The sequence below is a fragment of the Hyaena hyaena genome, unplaced genomic scaffold (assembly GCF_003009895.1).
Source record: "Hyaena hyaena isolate Hyena2069 unplaced genomic scaffold, ASM300989v1 scaffold_1433, whole genome shotgun sequence".
Lineage (NCBI taxonomy): Eukaryota > Metazoa > Chordata > Mammalia > Carnivora > Hyaenidae > Hyaena > Hyaena hyaena.
In genome coordinates, this window is record NW_024082054.1 from 215,581 (window position 1) to 230,611 (window position 15,031).

The 15,031-nt window shown below is 39.3% G+C and overlaps 1 protein-coding gene across 1 annotated transcript; it reads right to left on the minus strand.

Annotated features, from left to right (window-relative positions):
* Positions 1-4,974: 4,974 nt before the first annotated feature.
* Positions 4,975-5,955, minus strand: LOC120225483 (olfactory receptor-like protein OLF4). The gene has a single exon (XM_039223671.1). The coding sequence runs from the start codon at positions 5,953-5,955 to the stop codon at positions 4,975-4,977; it is 981 nt and encodes a 326-aa protein (XP_039079602.1).
* Positions 5,956-15,031: the final 9,076 nt, after the last annotated feature.

The window sequence follows — 15,031 nt, forward strand, 5'->3', positions numbered from 1 at the left end:
TCAGTTCTGCCTAATTTGATTATTATATCAGGCAGCTATTGATGTGTACAAAGCATCCTAAAATAAAATAGCTTAATACATACCTTTATTATTGAATGGGATTGTAAGATAGGGAGTTGTTCTGATCTCTGCTGGGCTCCTCATGAGTCCAGACTCAGGTGATAATCTCTACACTGTGTTTCTAAGGCTCATGCATGAGGTATGTGATTCTAGTGTCTTTCTGTCTTGAACCAATTTATGTCATTTTACTTCTTTTCTATATGTAGGCTAATCTTCTAGTCTACAAAAAATTAGTTTATCAAATGTGAATTGCCTTAATTTAATTCCACTATTTTAATATTTACATGTGAACCTTTGCTTTTTCACAGCTAATAGAGAAATCTCCCACTCCATTAGGTGGGACTCAGCTAACTGTGCTCCATCTGACCCTGAGTCAGGCACCATTAGCATTTTTAAATTCTAACTAATTTATTGGAACATTAGTACATGCAATAAACTGTACATATGGAGTAGGGGAGAGGGGAAGGGGGTGATGGGCATGGAGGAGGGCACTTGTGGGGTTGAGCCCTGGGTATTATATGGAAACCAACTTGACAATAAACTATTTAAAAAATAAAATAAAATAAAAGTAACAAGACAAAAAAAGAAGAATTGGTATATTTATACAATGGAATACTACATGGCAATGAGAAAGAATGAAATCTGTCCATGTGTAGCAACATGGATGGAACTAGAGGGTGTTATGCTGAGCGAAATAAATCAGGCAGAGAAGGACAGATACCATATGTTTGCACATATAGGTGGATTAGGAGGAAGTTAACAGAGGACAAAGCAGGAGAAGAAGGGGAAAAATAGTTGAGGAGAGGGAGGGAGACAAACCATGAGAGACTCTTGAATAATGAGAACAAACTGACAGCAGATGGGGTGGGGGGGAGGGGAAGGGGGGTGATGGGCACGGAGGAGGCCACTTGTTGGGATGAGCACTGGGTGTTATATGAAAACCAACTTGACAATAAACTATTTAAGAAAAAAAAAAAAAAGAAAATCCTGTAGACTAAGGGCACCTGGGTGGCTCAGTTGGTTAAGAGTCCGACTTTGGCTCAGATCATGATCTCATGGTTCATGAGTTTGAGCCCTGCATCAGGCTGTATACTGACATCTCAGACCCTAGAGTGGGCTTTGGATTCTGTGTCTCCCTCTTTCTCTACCTCTCCCCAACTCATGATCTGTCTCTCAAAAATAAATAAACATTGAAAAAATTTTTTAAGAAAATCCTGTAGATTCAGTCCTTCAGAGCACACTCACAGTGATGAGAAATGAGTAATGTGTAGAATTGTTGAATCCCTATGTTGTACTGCACTATATTGTTCTGTATGTTGATTTTATACCCTGCACCAATAAACTTTATTGAATTGAAAATTACACTTATGGTAGATGATTTACAGAGATGGCCCCAATTGACCACTTATCTCTGTTTCCATGTACTTTGAAATGTCACTGTGAGGCTCCCCCCATTGAGAGGTGGAGTCTATTTCTCCATCGTTAAATCTGGACGGAATGTAGTATTTTATTTGCTTTGGCTAACAGTGTATGGTGAAAATGAGAGTGTGCCTCAAGGGTTCCTGGTGTGTTTCTGCTGCGTTCTTGGAATCCTGCCTCTGCCATGGAAACAAGTCCAAGCTAGCCTGCTGTAAGAAGAGAAACCATGTGGAGCAGAGCCTTGTTGCTCTAACGAAGGCCAACCTAGATCAGCCTATCACCAGCAAGCCCCCAAATGTGAAAGCACAACCAAGATGAACAGAGCTCTTCCAGTTGACCCACAGCTGACCATTGCCTCATGAGGAGACCAACAAAAACCAGAAGACTTCCCTAACAAAGACTCCCGTGTGATGGGTGGAGTTGAAATGTATTATTAGCTGACTGAAACAAGTCAATCAGAAAAAGAGTAAGATGATATGATTTCACTCATGTGTGGAATTTAAGAAACAAAACAGATGAACATAAGGGAGGGAGAAGAGAGGGAAACAAACCAGAAGAGACTCTTAATGATAGAGAACAAACTACAGCTTGACAGAGGGAGGTGGGTGGGAGATGGGCTAGATGGGTGATAGCACTGGCTATATAAGTGATGAATCACTGAATTCTACTTCTGAACCAATAATAAACAACATATTAACTAAATAAAACATAAATTTAAAACATTTTTAAAGCATTATCTTAAATCATTTACTTTTGGCATAGCTTGTCATGCAGCAGTGGCTTACTGATACAATAATCAATGTAAATAGAACTGAGAATTTTAAGAATGATCTACTGCTTCTTCTTTTTGGCATTTGTTATGATATTTGAAGGGAGCATCCATAATGACCTGGTTATTCACATTTATTTTAGGAAACTGTACTAAAAAGTTAGTACCACTGAGTTTCTCTTTCAGGTAACAGGTAGAGATTGGAAAGACCTGTATGTGTTTGTTGTTTTATTTTATTTTATTTTATTTTATTTTATTTTATTTTATTTTATTAAATGGTTTATTGTCAAGTTGGTTTCCATATAACACCCAGCGCTCATCCCAACAGTGCCCCCCTCCATGCCCACCCCCTTACCCTTCTCCCCCACCCCAATCAGCCCTCAGTATGTTCTCAGTATTCAAGAGTCTCTCATGGTTTGTTTCCCTCCCTTTCCCCAACTTTTTTTCCCTTCCACTCCCCCATGGTCCTCTGTTAAGTTCCTCCTAATCCTCCTATATGTGCAAACATATGGTAGCTGTCCTTCTCTGCCTGACTTATTTTGCTCAGCATAACACCCTCAAGTTCCATCCATGTTGCTACACATGGCCAGATTTCATTGTTTCTCATTGCCATGTAGTATTCCATGGTATAGATAAACCACATCTCCTTGATCCATTTGTCAGTTGATGTACACTTAGGCTCTTTCCATGTTTTGGATATTGTGGACAGTGCTGCTATGAACATTGGGGTACATGTGCCCCTGTGCATCAACACTCCTGTATCCCTTGGGTAAATTCCTAGCAGTGCTATTGCTGGGTCATAGGGGAGTTCTACTGTTAATTTTTTGAGGAACCTCCACACTGTTTTCCAGAGGGGCTGCACCAGTTTGCATTCCCACCAACAGTGTAGGAGGGTGCCTGTTTCTCCATATCCTCGCCAGGATCTAGAGTCTCCTGATTTGTTCATTTTAGCCACTCTGACCGGCATGATGTGGTATCTCAGTGTGGTTTTGATTTGTATTTCCCTGATGAGGAGGGATGCTGACCATCATTTCATGTGTCTGTTGGCCATCTGATGTCCTCTTTAGAGAAATGTCTTTCATGTCTTCTGCCCATTTCTTCACTGGATTATTTGTTTTCCAGGTGTGGAGTTTGGTGAGTTCCTTATATATTTTGGATACTAGCCCTTTATCTGATATGTCATTTGCAACCATCTTTTCCCATTCCATCAGTTGACTATTAGTTTTATGGATTGTTTCCTTTGCCATGCAGAAGCTTTTTATCTTGATTAGGTCCCAATAGTTCATTTTTGCTCTTGATTCCCTTGCCTTTGGGGATGTAAGACCTGTACGTTTTTGCATGGATAACTTGTGGGACTCTCAGTCACAATTCTCCATTCCCAGAGCATCACTGGGCATGAATTCAAGCTCTTGTCTAAGTCATCCTTTGATCATGAGGATTGAAGAGATTTTAGAGCATAAAAAAGGTAAAGAAATTAAAAACAGAGTAAATACACATATTGTTCACTCACACTATAATTTTTTAAGAAAAAATACACTTGATTTATTAAAAGTATATTCCAGCGTCTCACAGAATTCACAGAAACATTGAACAATCTACTTGAATTCATGGACTTCCTTTCCTCCAGGGCAAAACTTCTCTAACTTAAGACAGCAGAACCACCTGGTGGACTTGCTGGGCCCAACCTCTCCGTCTCCAACAGACACAAGAATTTGCGTTTCGTTCCTAGGTGATGCCACCACTTGGTTCACCCAAGGGCACTGCTACTAGCTTCACTCACACTATAATTTTTAGGACATCATTTTCAAAGCGTGAGATATTAAGTTTAGAGTAATGCAAATAATAATATTTGTAGGCAGCACTGGGAATTTTCAAATAGAAACAGCAAGATCATCCAATTAAATAGTATAAAATATGCCACTAAATTCTTCACTCTAATAATACCCTTTAAACATGGAGACCAAATATCCCTCACTTCAATGAGTAGATGTACAACACCAGAAACATATTTTGTGCAATAAAATATGGTATGACTCAAAATTTTACTTCATCAATTTCAGGTCTTCTTTAATACTAAATCCATATTAAGTTAGTCACTTGGTTTATTCAAATTTGTCTTTCTGTAGATTACACTTGGAGCATGTTTTTCATAAGCAATTTTTGCCTTACTATTCTGTGCCAGGGATATTTTGGATGCTGAGGTGATAAGAAAACGGGATCCTAATGAAGATCCTAGATCCCCATGACTCATTACAAAACAAACTAGTATGTTAAAGTCTACGTTATCGGGTTATTGGGAAGAGCATTTAAGGTAGAATGTAGAAAAGAATGGCAGATACAGAGTGAAAAAAAAACCTGTGATCTCACAATTCTCTCTACAATAAAATTATAAATGGCCTCAGTTGCCAAAAGTAGTTTATTCCATAAAACTAGGACAGCTCATCACTATATGAGGCAAATGGGAAACTCCTAATTGTTTCTGACTCAAGGTTGGGACTAACCTTGGAAATTAGGGAGTGGGGGAGGAAACTGTAGGGTATCAGAAGGAGCAGAGAGGTAAACACAGGGCTTATTTAAATTCAATAAAGCAGTTGAACTTTAGAAAAATTGAAACTCTAAGATATAAGTAGAGGGATTAAGATCTTCTTTCATGATCTGATTAAAGAATCACAAATTCAGGCTATAAAGCATTAAGCCTGCAATGACAGTTTTAAGAAATGGCCTTTTTAAGGTTTCCCTCTGAAAAATACACTTAGAGCCTCTTTTATGTCTTTATTCCTCAGGCTGTAGATGAAGGGGTTCAGCATGGGTGTGACCACTGTGTACATCACTGAGGCTGTTGCACTTGAGTGGGAACTCTGGGTAACAGCAGAGCTGAGGTACACTCCTAGGCTGGTACAGTAAAATAAGGAGACAACCGAGAGGTGAGATGCACAGGTGGAAAATGCTTTATATTTCCCCCGAGCTGATGAGATCCCGCATATGGAGGAAACTATCTTAGAGTAAGAGTAAAGGACCCCAGCCAGGGGAGCACCACCCAACAGCACAGTTGTAAAACACGTTACCATGTCATTAAGAAAGGTGTCAGAACCGGCAAGTTGGATCATCTGATTGAGTTCACAGAAAAAGTGAGGGATTTCTACCTCTGTACAGAAGGACAGCCTCAACACCATTAAGGTTTGTAACAAGGAATTCAGGACACTCATGATCCAGGACACCAGAACCAGCAGTTCACAGAACTGGGGGTTCATGGTGACTGTGTAACGCAGTGGGTGACAGATGGCCACAAAGCGGTCGTATGCCATCACAGTCAGGAGGAAGTTGTCCAAAACTACAAAGAGTATGAAAAAGTATATCTGTGTGATGCAGTTTTCATAAGTTATGACTTTTCTCTGTGTTTGTATATTCACCAGCATCTTGGGGACGGTGGTGGAGGTGACACAGATGTCTACAAAGGACAGGTTGGCGAGGAAGAAGTACATGGGGGTGTGGAGGTGGGAGTCAGAGTTCACAGCCAGGATGATGAGCAGGTTCCCAAGAACGGTGACCAAGTACATAGACAGGAACAGCCCAAAGATGAAGGGTTGCAATTCTGGTTCCTCTGAAAATCCCAGAAGAAGAAATTCTGAACTTCGTGTATGATTGCCTCCTTCCATGTAGTCGATGTGACTACCAAAATAAGAGAAGAGCATGACAAAATCATGCATTACTAACCTGGCTGATACACTACTGATTATATTCTGAACTCAAGAAATTAATTTTTTATATTTGTGTATGGAATATGATAAAAACACTAAAATCTAGGAATAGAAAGAAACTATCTCAACATAAAGGCATTTATGCAAAACTCACAGCAAACGTGGTACTCGATGGTAATGGAGTGTACATTTTTCTGTATGATCAGGGTCAGGAATAAGGAAAGATGTCCATTTTCACAATTTCTATGCAACATAACACTGGAAGTTCTAGCCAGAGCAGTTAAAGAAAGAGAAAGGAAGAAAAGGTATCCAAACTGGAAAGAAAGAAAGAAATTTATGTATGTAGATGATGTGATCTTATATGTAGAAAATCCTAAAGATACCACTAAGGTCATTCATAAGTCAATTCAGCCAAGTAGCTGGATACAAAACCAACCCTCAAAAAGTCAACTGCATTTTAACACACAAAGAGTGAACAATCTGAAAACAAAATAAAATAATTCTATTTATGTGACATGCAAAGGATTAAGACAATCACCTCACACCAAAAAGAATGGCTAATATAAAAAGACAAAAATTATATGCATACCCCATGTTATTGCACAATGTTTACAATAGTCAATATATGGAAGTATATCAAGTGTCTATTGATAGATGAATGGATATAGTAGATTGGCATATATATACACACATATATGTCTTTATCTGACTTACTTCATGTGGTATAGCACCCTGTAGATTTGGTATTGCATATGGCAAGATCTCATTTTTTATGACTAATTTTGTATATATTCCATTTTTATATATTCCACTATATATATAATTGAATATTAGCAATAAAAATGGTATGCCAATCTACTTTATCCATTGTATGTGTATTTATACATAAATATGTATATGTATGTATAGTGGAATATATAAACATAGAATATATATAAAACTGAATATTAGTCACAAAAAATGGGATCTTACCATTTGCTATAACATAGGTGGATCTACAGGGTGCTATACTAAGTGAAATAAGTCAGGTAAAGACAATTATCCTATGATCTCACTTATATGTATAATCCAAAACACAGAGCAAATGAATAAACAGACACTTAAATACAGATGACAAACTGATAGTTGGCAGAGGGTAGATGGAGGGGGTAGATAAAGAGTATTAAGAGGTACAAATGAGATCTTGCCATTTGCAATAACCTGGATGGACCTAGAGAGTATAATGGTAAATGAAATAAGTCAGTCAGATTAAGACAAATACCATATGATTTTAGTCATATATGGAATTTAAGAAACAAAACAAATGAACAAAGAAAAAAAGAGACAAACAAAACAAAACAAAAAACCAGACTCTTAACTGCAGAGAACAAAGTGATGGTTATCAGAAGAGAGGTGGGTGGGTGGATGGGTGATCTAGGTGAAGGGGAATAAGGGTGCACTCATCATGAGGAGCATGGGATGGTCAGCAATTGTTAAATCACTATGTTGTACACCTGAGACCAACATAACACTGCATGTCAGTTATACTTAAATTTAAAAATAAATTCTAAAAAATACAAAAAATCGCCCAAAGTCCCTAAAATTACCAAAGAAAAAGAAAGAAAGAAAGAAAGAAAGAAAGAAAGAAAGAAAGAAAGAAAGAAAGAAAAATAAAATAAAATGAATAGAACCTACAGGCAAAAGCATCTTAATTAAGGCAAGAAACTGAGAAGGAAGAAATTATACATTAACAAAAAGGACTTAAGACATTTTTCTGGCCAATATATCTCCATAGAATTCAATAGAGAAAAATAATCTGTAAATATCATTTGAAATGCTGACAACTGTAGAAAATGGACATGTAATATATAGACATATAATAATAATGGGCAAATCAAAATGGTGACCAAATATATGAATTTTGCTCAAACTCACTAATAGTTTATGAAAAGAACAAGCAGTCTCTTCCACACTCATCAGTCTGTCAAAAAAATTTAAGAGCTGTCACACCAATTGGGATTGGAGCTTTTATTTTTTTAATTTATTTTAATTTATTTTTTCATATCAGAGAGAGATGGAGCATGAGCCAGGGAGAAGGGTAGAGGGAGAGAGAGAAAGAGAGAGAGAATCCACACCCACTGCACCACCTGATGTTCAGCTTTGTCCCAACACCCTGGGATCATGACTTGAGCTAAGATCAAGAGTCAGATGCCCAACCGACAAAGCCACCTAGGTGCCCCTGAGATTGGAACTTTTAAACAGGTAGAAAAGTGGCACTCTTCAATTTTGTAGCAAAATGTGAAGTGTTATAACATATGGGGGAGATAATCTGAAAACAGCTATAAGTATCAAAAACATAGATATATACTATTTAACTCAGGGTATCTTGATCTCAGCACTGTTATATTCTGGCCCAGATCAGTCTCTGTGGGGGAGTTTGTCGTCGGAATTGTAGGATATTTACGGCATCCCTGATTTCTACTGATACTCCCCAATCTGACAGCCGAAAAAGTCTCTGGACACTGCTCAATGGCCCCTGGAGGACAAAATTGTCCCCAGTGGAGAACCAGCATTTTAACTCAATCTCAAAAATTTTTCTATAATTCATACAATAACAACATAATGAGAAAGAATTTTAAAAAATTATAAAAGTGTAAATGACACAGACACATTCTGAAATATTATACAATCACTGGCAAAATGAATTAGCACTATACTAGCTGATGGAGACAAGTGTGAAGGTACTATTGAGGGAGACAAGATATTACAGAAAGACTGATCCAAACCATAAAGACAATTTACAATGTGCATAAGATTCTATTCATGAATCTGTATAAAAGGGCGTGAATATTTGTATGTTTGTAATATAGAAATATAAGTTTTAAAAGAAACTAAGAGCGGGAGTACCTGGGTGGCTCAGTCAGTTAAGCATCTACCTTTGGTTCAGGTCATGATCTCACCATTCATGGGTTTGAGCCCCTCATTGGGCTCTCTGCTGGGAGCTCAGAGCCTATAGCCTCCTTCAGATTCTGTGTCTCCTCTCTCTGCCTCTCCCCAGTTCGTGTTCTGTCTCTCCCTGTCAAAAAAGAATAAACGTTAAAAAAGATTTTTTTTAATGTTTTATTTATTTCTAGGAGAGAGAGAGAGAGAGACAGCGTGAGCAGGGGAGGGTCAGAGAAAGAGGGAGTCACAGACTGAAACAGGCTCCAGGCTCCGAGCTGGCAGTCAGCACAGAGCCTGACGCGGGGCTCGAACCCACGAACCGCAAGATCATGACCTAAGCGAAAGTTGGACGCTTAACCGACTAAGCCACCCAGGCGCCCCCCCCAAAATTTTTTGTCTTAAAAGAAACTAAGAGCTTATGGAACAAAGGATAACTGAGAGAGTGATAATAGGCTAGGCACTGAGCTCTTTCAAACAACTGTGTGAAACACAGTGACAATCTAAAAGTAACTTTATAGAGAGATATAAAATAGTATTAATGTAATGACATCAACGTGGATCACTAATACAAGAATAAAGTGATGGGGCACCTGGGTGGCTCCGTCGGTTAAGCGTCCGACTTCAGATCAGGTCATGATCTTACAGTTCGTGGGTTCAAGCCCCGTGTCAGGCTCTGTTCTGTGCTGACAGCCAGCTCAGAGCCTGAAGCCTGTTTCAGATTCTGTGTCTCCCTCTCTCTCTGACCCTCCACTGCTCACGCTGTCTCTCTCACTCTCAGAAATAAATTAAAAAAAAACATTTTAAAAAAGTTTTTAAAAAAAGAATAAAGTGATAAAGACTTGAAAATAGGGGTTCCTGAGGGAAACAAAAGCAAAAATGAACTATTGGGATTTCATCAAGATAAAAACCTTCTGCATGGCAAAGGAAACAACAAACAAAACCAAAAGGCAACTGACAGAATGGGAGAAGATATTTGCAAATGACATATTGGATAAAGAGCTGGTATCCAAAATCTATAAAGAATTTATCAAAGTCAACAACCAAAAAATAAATAAACCAGTTAAGAAATGGGCAGAAGACATGAATAAACACTTCTCCAAAGAAGAAATCTAGATGGCTAACAGACACATGGAAAAATATCCAACATCACTCTTCATCAGGGAAATGCAAATCAAAACCACAATGAGGGGCACCTGGGTGTCTCAGTCAGTTAAACGTCCAACTTCAGCTCAGGTCATGATCTCGAGGTTCGTGCGTTCGAGCCATGTGTCGGGCTGTTGGCTGACAGCCAGCTCAGAGCCTGGAGCCTGCTTTGGATTCTGTGTCTCCCTCTCTCTCTGACCCTCCCCTGCTCATGCCATCTCTATCTCTCTCTCAAAAATAAACAAATAAATAAATAAAACATTTAAAAAAAACCCACAATGAAATATGACCTCACACATATCAGAATGGCTAAAATTAATAACTCAGATAACAACAGATGATGGTGAGGATGCAGAGAAAGGGGAACCCTCTCACACTGATGGTGGGAATGCAAACTAGTGCAGCCACTCTGGAAAACAGTGTGGAGTATCCTCAGTATGTTAAAGATAAAACTACCCTATGGTCCAGCAATTGCACTACTTGGTTTTTACCCAAAGGATACAAAAATACAGATTCGAAGGGAGACATGCATATCAATATTTACAGCATTATCAACAACAGTCAAATTATGGAAAGAGCCCAATACCCTTCGACCAATGAATGGGTAAAGAACATGTAGTATATATGATGGAATATTACACAGCCATCAAAAATAATGGAATCTTGCCATTTACAATTACATGGATGGAATTAGAATGTATTATGCTAAGTGAAATAAGTCAATCAGAGAAAGATAAATACCATGTGATTTCACTCATATGTGGAATTTAAGAAACAAAACAGATGAACGTAGGGGAAGGGAAGGAAAAATAAAGTAAGATAAAAACAGAGAGGGAGCCAAACCATATGAGACTCTCAACTATAGAGAACAACGGAAGGTTGCTGGAGGGGCAGTGAGTGGAGGAATGGGCCAAATGGGTGGAGGAATGGGCTAAAAAAAGGGCACTTGTTGGGATGATCACTGGCTGTTGTATGTAAGTGATGAGTCATTAAATTTGACTCCTGAAACCAATGCTACACTATATGTTAACTAATTTGAATCTAAATAAAATCTTGGGTGGAGGGAGGAAATAGGGGTGGCTGCCTGGCTCAGTTGGTAGAGCATGTGGCTCTTGATCTTAGGACTGTGAGTTTGAGCCCCACGCTGTGTATACAGATTACTCTAAAAAAACATAAAAACCTGGAAATAAAAGATAGCAATCAAAAGTCTTTTAAAAAGTGGTAGGAAGCATTATTTAAAGTTATATTTCATCTTATATAAAGATATACTAACTCATATTTGTTTAGGGAGAAAAGGTAAATGTTAGTCAAATGACAAAGAAGAATGCCCTTCTAAATGATGGCTGAAGATGATGTGATTTTGAGAAATAGATCTAATCACAAAAGTCCAAAAGGTACAATAATAGAAATGTGAAGATAGGTTAGAAATATGTATAAAAGGTGACTTATTAATTCAAACAAGGTAGAAAAACTTTTACACTTAAAAAAAAACAAGAGAGGGGAGGAAAATATGACTGAATGATAGGTTTGAGCACACAAAATGTATAAACTTTCCTACTACCCTCTAATACATCTGTACATAAATAAAAGAACTAAATAGCAAACAGCAAAGTTGGTGGGAAAACTCCAGTTCTTATGTTTTAAAAAAATGCAATCAGAAACAGGAATAGAAACACTCCAAATCTACTGAACAAAAACACAGAACTCGCACAATTTGCAACAGGGAAAGTCAATGTCTAAGAAACACACAAATATACTCATCCTGACCAGTAAAGAAATAATTGCAGTGCAAAGCTTTTTAGTATATCCCTTTTCAGCTATTAAAAATGTTTAATTGGTGCGCCTGGGTGGCTCAGTCAGTTGGGTGTCCGACTTCGGCTCGGGTCATGATCACACGGTTCATGAGTTCGAGCCCCACGTCGGGCTCTGTGCTGACAGCTAGCTCAGAGCCTGGAGCCTGCTTGGGATTCTATGTCTCCCTCTCCCTCTGACCCTCCCCTGCTCACTCTCTCTGTCTCAGAAATAAATAAAAAACATTAAAAAAAATAAAAAATGTTTAACTGATTGGAATACCCAGCAAGAAAAAGGACACTGAAACGTATGTCTCATGATCCAAGGGTCCAAATTTTCTCACAATAGGAAAACATACTCAAATTTTCCCTCGCTTAAAAATAATAAAAGGAGGGCACCTGGGTGGCTCAGTCAGTTAGGCGTCCAGCCTCATCTCAGGTCATGATCTCACAGCTCATGAGTTTGAGCCCCGAGTCGGGCTCTGTGCTGACAGCTCGGAGCCTGGAGCCTCCCTCGGATTCTGACTCCCCCTATCTGCCCCCCATGCTCTGTCTCTCTCTGTCTCTCAATAGTAAATAAATGTTTAAAAAATGTTACAAAATAATAAAAGGAATGGCCTCACTTGACTGCATATCCCTCAGAGCCAATACCCTACTTCTCTATTCCTCTTAATTGCTAATATTCTTGAACTTGTGTTCTACTTTTACTGGGGCCATGTTGTGCCACCCATTACCACTCTTCCATTACCACTAGTTAATTCTCAACAATCTCCCCTGCTTTTCTGATTTCAATGCTTACTATCCTTTCTAGGATCATAAATAAATATATTAATTAGTTAATCAAGCAAGCCAACAACCACAGTGCTGTTCTGGGGTTGAGCTAGGTTGTGTTGGCTCTCATGTGGCTTCTCACCCTTCTATTCTCTCTGGCCCTGTCCTGCAGAACCTACTAGGTTTTCGGACTCACCTGCAGGGCATCTCTGGGATCAACATCTCTGTGTGGAAGTCCGAATTCCTCCCTGAATAGTTAATGATGGAGACTGAAGCTCTGCTCTCAAACAATACAGCAGGAGTCTGCTAGCCAGACTTAGGACCCCAAAAGAAATAAGTGTGTTCCATTCAGCCCAAGGTTGCACATGCTGAGGGACAGCAATGGGAGAGATATTTACAGCTCCTTATCTGTTCCTTAAGCCTATTTCCCTCTTGTTGCTCCCACCCCTGAGCACATCATCCCCTATGGGACATCGCTCTGCACAGATAAATTTTTTTTCCTGTAGCTTCCCTGTTGCCAAGAGACCAGCTTACAAGTCAGGTGAATCTGGTCTTACTCTTCCCTGAACTCACCAGGCTCCCAGGGAGCTAACCTCCTAATACCTTATCCCAACCCTGAGTTAAAGTTTTCTCCAAATCCAAGAGTGAAGAGTCTTTCTACTATGTTCATTGGGTCTCCCAAATATTGACTTGTGGTGGGACACAGCACTGATACTGAGAATTGCTATAATCACCACCCCCCCTCCTTCAACAAGGGGAAGAACTGTGTTCCTTTGACATAAAACCACAAGCCCTACAGTCCTTGGTTTTCATGACACTTAACTGCCAAACAGTTAAGTGTTCAATGCTTTGATATAAATTAAGAGCTGTCATTGAGCCTTAATTTACAATATATCTTGGTAACTAAAAGGTATATATTTAGGTATAGAGTTTCAGTTTCATAAGAGGAAAAGAGTTCTGGAGATGTACTGTGGAGATGGCTGCCCACCAATATGACTGTATTTAATACCACTGTGCTGTGCACTTAAAAATGGTTAAGATGAGGGTGAAATAGGTGATGGGGATTGAGGAGGGCACTCGTCATGATGAGCACTGGGTGATGTATGGAATTGTTGAATCACTGTATTGTACCCCCGAGTCTAGTATAACACTGTACATTAACTATACTGGAATTAAAATTTAAAATAAAAGAAAATAGCAAAAATGTATAGAGTAAATAAAAAGGTGGTTAAAATGGCAAATCATATCTTACATGTATTTTAGCACAATAAAAAGTCTTTAACTAAAAAATATATATTTGGAACTCTTATGCACCTTGCCTTGAGATTGACACCTTCTATCAGTTGTCCTTAATTTTTTATGAGTCCATTCGCTGAGGTCAGTACTCTTATGAGTCTCATTTGCAGAATGGGGCTCAGAAGGGTTGAGTGATCTGCCCAATGTTATGAACTGAGTAAGGGATGGGCTTTGATTGGACTCCTTCAACATGTTTACACGCCTCTTCTTCCAGCCTCGTCATTCTCATCTAGGGGAGATTTTGTCATCTAGGGGACATTTGGAAGGATCTAGTGAAATGTTTGGTTGTCAGAACTGGGCAGGTGCGTTGCACCCCCCAACCCCCAGTCAGTTCAGGCCAGGAATGCTGCAAAACATCTACTGTTCCCAGGACAACTTTCATCACAAAGAATTATCCACCACAAATGTCAACAGTGAGAAGCTTGAGAAACACTACACTAGACCATCACTTCTCCAAATTCAATACATATGGGAATTATTTGCTTATCTTCCCAAATGCAGATTCTGTTGGGCAAGGCTCACATGGGCCAAGCAATTCTGTATTTGCACCTGTATTTGCTGCAGGTCCTGGTCCATGGCCACTCTTTAAGCATCAAGGCTGTGGTCCATACAATTCAGTTACAACAACAACAAAATATCTGATTTAAAGTTGCACAGAGGAACTGAATAAATAGTGCACAGCTCCATGTTCAAGGAGCATGATGGAGGGCTCAATCCAGGACCATGAGAACATGACCTGAGCCAAAATCAAGAGTCAGACACTCGTCAGACTGAGTCACTCAGACACCCCTCAGGAAGAGTTTTTATATGCAGTTGTCTGAACTAAACCAAAATAGCAGAGTTACCGTGAATGTATTCTTCAAATAGAAGAAAAAATGCCAAGAACAATCAGCAGCAGATTGTGATAACTGTCCTTACTTCTGTTCACTTGAATCAGTTAGCTATTGCTGCATAACAAGCCATCCTAAAAGAAAATGATTTAATCGGGGCGCCTGGGTGGCTTAGTCGGTTAAGCGTCCGACTTTTGCTTAGGTCATGATCTCGCGGTTCGTGGGTTCGAGCCCCGCGTCGGGCTCTGTGCTGACTGCCAGCTCAGAGCCTGGAGCCTGTTTCAGAGTCTGTGACTCCCTCTCTCTCTGACCCTCCCCTGCTCATCCTGTCTC

Bases quoted from the DNA above. Each gene is read 5' to 3' on its own strand.
- LOC120225483 (XM_039223671.1), bottom strand. From the start codon at position 5,955: ATGCATGATTTTGTCATGCTCTTCTCTTATTTTGGTAGTCACATCGAC.